At 32.2% G+C, this 5,953-nt stretch overlaps 1 protein-coding gene across 1 annotated transcript; it reads right to left on the bottom strand.

Moving 5' to 3' along the window:
• Window positions 1-1,369: 1,369 nt before the first annotated feature.
• Window positions 1,370-2,803, bottom strand: LOC104733534 (AT-hook motif nuclear-localized protein 23-like). The gene has a single exon (XM_087479885.1). The coding sequence runs from the start codon at window positions 2,526-2,528 to the stop codon at window positions 1,653-1,655; it is 876 nt and encodes a 291-aa protein (XP_087336011.1). The 5' UTR covers window positions 2,529-2,803; the 3' UTR covers window positions 1,370-1,652.
• Window positions 2,804-5,953: the final 3,150 nt, after the last annotated feature.

The raw sequence follows: 5,953 nt of genomic DNA, 5'->3' as shown, positions 1-5,953 counted from the left end.
ACAAATATATATTATAAACTTAAAAAATATTTACATTATTTAGGTACGAATATTAATAGATATCTTATTTGTTTATTTTTATATAATTCTATTTCAATATAGATGTATAACTAATATACTGTAATGCATATGGACATATAGTTACATAAAACTTGCTAACATTATAACAATAAATGTTAACTAAACATAAACAGTTGAAATATATATCTAGTCTCTATAATATGATCAGCAATGGGTTTGAAACTAAAATAACAAGTATACAGTATTCTCACGCACGCATTACATGTTCAATGTGATATACTAATGCTTGTAAACAAATCATTTAAAACAGGAATATAAAAATAGGAAGGTCGCATAACTAAGGAACTTTATTCAGAGAATATAATTTCTAAACAAAAAGCTTAATTGATTAATCAAAAGAAAATTCTCTTACAGATAAGCACCACAACACACCAGTATAATAACTTAACAAGTCTGCTTCCAATACGAGATTCCCATAAAATCATTAACAATTTAGTTAAATTATCATAAACACTGGAATATTATATGAAGATTTTAACTTAACGAGAAGTGAAAACACAATCATTACCCGTACAAATTCAAAACTTAACTTCATCCACACTAGTTGGAAACACACATTAATGGTATATATTATTACGAAAATATATAATTGAAAGATATCTAAATCATATAATAGTAACTTTTCATACTGCATCCAAGAACTAAAATATATACACAACACATCGGAGAAACATAAGTATAACAAAACCTAAAACATGCATGTCAGGACACAAACAAAATCGGAGAAATATAAAACTCATTGACAAACGAATAGGTTTCATTGTTTTGTTAGATCAAAACCAAAACAGAACTGGTGATATAGATATGTTAGGGCTTCAAGAATTTGAAAACCAATGTTGAGTTGACACCCAAACATAGACACACACACACATAATATGTATATATATGTTTATTACCATGCCACACACATACAACACTTATACCTATATCTATGTATATATAAGTCAAGTATATATATAGCAGCAGATATGAAGAACATCCATTAAGCAATATTATTTGTTCTAATAGTTGATCACATTGCTCTATTTGATAAAAATATTAGAAAACATATATTTAAGTCATAAATTCTATCACCAAATCCCCCAAAAAAAATATGTTTTGCACTTAATCATTGCACTGACCAAAACACAAAAGACCTGGATTAAACCCATTTATATGTTTATACATATCAACATAGCAACAATATTATAGAAATTTTTGATTCATGAGGGATAAAACCTCTAATCAAATTCTAATTGGCTAGCTCTTAAAAGTCGGTATCAAATTTGTGATACACGAAGTGACTAGATAGGAAGAAAGACTTGAGGATATTTTTTTTCATCGCAGACGAACACAAATAGAGTTTCACAGAAAATAAAAAGGCTTAAAACATAAAATTCTACAAAACGCAAAAAAGAAAAGAAAATAAAAAAACCTAAGCTTAACAGGATGAACAAGAACAATGTCCGAAATCACGATGATAATTTGAAATTCATTAGTCCATTAAAAAGCTTTCTAACCTTTCTTCACTCTCGCAAATTCTTCGCCGGAAAAGCTCCTCCGCCGGTATATATTTAAAGATTATATACACATCAGAAAGGACCTCTTCCACCGGAATTCCCCGGCCAACCTTCCACCGGAAGTTGAACATTTGGTTGCATATTCATCGGTAAATTAAAGAACGGAAGTCCTCCTCCTCCGGCAGCAACTTCCGGAAACAAATTACCTCCGCCGTTAGATCCTCCTCCAAGCTGTTGTTGCTGCTGCTGCTCCTCTTCTTCTAAAGGAAGTCTCTCATAAGCAACATTAGTAAACGAAGCTGCGATTACAATCACCGGTCCAGCAGCCGTAAGCTCACCCACAACGCTTCCTCCAACCACCTGACCTTGTCCTCCAGCCAAGAATATTGTCAAACTCGTTGCTCCGGGAGGAGCTGGAGGAGGAAGAAACGAGCCGGAGAGAGAAAGAATCTCGAACGTTCCTTGTAGCGTCACAACCGCTCCAGCCGCAGATGGCTGACGTATGCTGACGTTCGTTACGGTTCCGCTACCGCTCAGAACGCAGATCCCTCGCTGCCTCCGACGAGCGTAAGTGGCAACGCAGTCAAAAACGTCGCAGCCGTTTGTTACTTCAAGAATGTGAGCTCTAAGAGTGTTTGCGCTCTCACGCGTGATTATCACCGGAGGCTTCGGTTTGTTTTTCGATCCCGGTGGTCTGCCACGTGGACGACGGCCAACGACGTCTCCTCCTCCCCCGTGACCACCTCCTCCAGAGCTTCCTGATCCTCCACCGGAGGCTAAGTCAAGACCTTGATGGTTGTTGTTGTCTTCGTCGTCGACGGTGAAATGACCAAGTCCGGCTCCGGGAGTGACGTCATCGGAGGAGGAATTGTGGTGAAGGTGGAGATCGGGACGATGGAGCTGGTGATTAACGTAACGAAAAGCTGTGCCTAGATCAAGACCAGCCATGCCCACATCAAAAGCAAAGAAAAGAGATTTTAATTTGAAAAAAAAAGAAAATTATATAAAACACACACACACAAATCCACAACAAGATTAAAATAAAGCTTCTCTTCTTCTCTGTAGATTTTGTATATGTTTTTTATTTTTATATTTATAGAGATTTAAACTAAGAAAAAAAAAAGGATATGAGAGAGGATTGAGAAGAAGTTATTTGGAAGACGAGAATGGGAAGAGAAAGGGAAATGATAAAAAGTAGAAGGAGAAGGTGAGACTAAAATAAAAGCATTAAAGAAGAAGAAAAAATGTTTGTGTATATATAGATATATGTATGTAATTGCAGTCACTTGTCTAACCTAAACTCTTACAAATAAGATATTGATAAAATATTTCGTTTTGGTATCGACTTCAATTCAAATTTTTTGTTCTCGTTGAGTTGTATGTCGTTTTGTGTGTTTTGGACTCGACAATAAACTCCATTCTTCTTCTTCTTCGCCAATAGCAAGGGCGTGACATATACGCGACTACCACAAGCAAAATATATTAGGTTTCACTGTTTGCATTTGTGATTTTTTGGCTATATTGTTTATAAACTATTACTACGTTCCATACAAGTATTTGCTTAGGAAAAGTAAGGTATGAAAGTTTTTACATATAAACCTTATTTGAAGATAGCTAAGCTTAAAACTCATAGTTTAGTATTGGTTTAGATAGATACAAAGAGTTTCAAAATTAGCTATGCATTGTTATTGGGATATTATCAAGTAGTTTAACGGAAGTAGTATGCACGCGCATACCATGGGAGTGAGAAGTTGGGAAGGATATGTATGTATGTGAGTGGGTGTGATCTAATTGGTATAATAAGTTAAAATATTTGGAGAAAATGAAAGTTTAAAGTTTGATTAAGATGAATGAAGCCATCATGATAATATGTGGTTGGGGTTATCTTGTGGGTTTCATTAAGATGCTTCCTCTTTTCTGTCCTTCAAAACATTCTCCACCATCATTGCCTTGCCTCTGTTTATTGATAACTTATTTAAATTTTTATTAATATTATGTATACTCAGGACTTATATACATAAGCAATAATATCAGTTTCCTAAATCAAGATATAAGCCTTGCAAATAAAAAAATAAGATGTATAAACTATTTAGGAAGAAAACAACTTAGGCTAACACACATGTAAACAGACATATTCATAAATCAATAATGGATATAAAATAAATATTTTATTAGTTAACCATGGTTAACAATAAAGTTGACTAAAACTAATCAAAGTTAAAAATTAATTAGAGAGAGAGGAGAGAGAGAATACCAAGTGGGAGAGGAGAGAAGCGGCGCGTGGGGTCCACGATTGTCTGAACGAACCATTTGGATGGGTTTTCTCTTTGGGTCTCATGGAGAGCTGCTAATACAATTTTTATTTGGCTTTGACCGTCTTTGGTTGGAAATTAGTTGGATCTAATCATTTCAAACCAATAATTTCGAGCCTTTATTAATGTTGTTACATTCAATACATTATTTAAATTTACGTTTTACCATTACGATTTTTTTTATCCCTTGTTAAGGCATGAATTAAATAAAGCTCAAAAGATTGAAAAATTATGTAAAGTTCAGTTTAGTGAAGGCGTTTACATCAGGAAACACTTAAATTTCGAGCCATGTGAATCATTTGGTCTAGAGTTTCTTTTTCTTTTAAAATCTTACGATTGAATCAATCTTTTGGTACGTTGACTACAATATTTTTTGAATAACCCACTATATATGTTTTTAGTAAAGTTTCATAATTAACTATCGGTTTAAAGTGTTAGATTGATTGTTGTTATAAATCATTTGCAATTAGTGTTGTCTAATACTACTAGTTTGGGATTTTTCCCAATGAATAATATTGCAACTTACTCGAACTTTTTTTCTAACGAGTTTTAGTATTTTGGAATCCGGCTGATATCGATATGATTTATTTTTCAATACAACCAAACGGTCCAAGACAAATTTTTGGTACTACATATGTAAGAATCGGCTGAGATAGCTACACCGTATATCGTGTTACAAACCGAAATATTGAACTGAAACAATCAATTTTAAATGGTGAAGATATCTAGCATAGCAACACTTGGAGTTGCTTCATTTTGAAATCCCAATAGTATATTTATCTCTTACTCTACATTATCTGATTTATATAAGGATAGAATAGTATGAATTTTATAGAACAGTTTCTATGACATAATGATTACAATCAAATCACAGAACTAGTGTCTTTATCATTTGTTTAGTTCGCGTCGATATTTTTAGGGTAGATTTCACATTCCACGTGCAAAAGTTTTTAGATCTTTAAAACCTTTAGAATTTATAAATTTTCCATGTTATGACCTAGACTAATATATAATCAAAAGTGGTTACTTTTTTAGTGAAAGCTGTTAATTTAGTTTTACGTATACAGTAATATTATAAAATACTATATATGTATCTGTGTGAGTCGCTAACATTATATAAATAATAGTATCTTAAAATTATATAAATAACTTGATAGGTTGATATTTGTAATTGTAACCACTAAAATCAAAAGGCAAAACCTATTGGCAATGACGACTTTTGGAACGAACGTAGTGATGTCTGACAAAGCCATATATATAATATACACTGTTAATAAATTTATTTTATGTATATTCATTATTTTCTATATTATATTTTAAGGATGTTTGTGGCATATGGTTCCTTATCCAATTGCATTGTGTAGGCACATAAAATCTTTTTTTTTTCAAAGACATTTGAAGTAAGTGGGTCTTTAAAGTTATTAAATTCGCCACAATGCCGTCCTAAATATGTTTAACAAGGTAGGTAACCTTGTTTTACACACGTATATATTATATATGTAGTATATGCATAAACCTAAAAGATGTATATTTTGTCGGTAGATATATTATAAAGTAATTTCTATATATTTTTTTATTAACCATGTAATATTGAAGTTGTTAAATACTAACCGAAACAACACCATCGTTTCATTTCATATTATAAAGATTATTCACCATGCATGAAGTAATTATAATAACAATACAAAGATAATTTTCTATAGTTTCATGGAATCTACAGAATCATTAATAAATAAATTCAATGGGTCCTTAATATTGATGGACTGGAAATCTCCCGGAATTTATACTCTAAAGTAATATATACGGGTCTGGTCCACATATTTTAGCGCATAGTAATACTAATACGAAATTGGTGTATGTGATAAATAAAAATATTGATGTGATATTTGCAACATCGTTACTGGTTATTGGTTTTTTCAGGTGGTGGGAAACTAAAGTTGCAAGTTGAGTACCAGTCTACCACCTTCTAATATAATAATCCGTAATAAAAATTTGAAAATATATTTAATAAAATCTAAATATATTATATATCAAAGTCTTTCTGTTTTCTTCTTTGCCGTT

This window comes from Camelina sativa, chromosome 12, assembly GCF_030686135.1.
Source record: "Camelina sativa cultivar CO46 ecotype springtype chromosome 12, ASM3068613v1".
Classification (NCBI taxonomy): Eukaryota; Viridiplantae; Streptophyta; class Magnoliopsida; order Brassicales; family Brassicaceae; genus Camelina; species Camelina sativa.
Note: the sequence above shows the minus strand (reverse complement) of the source record. Positions and strands in the feature narration are given on the sequence as shown.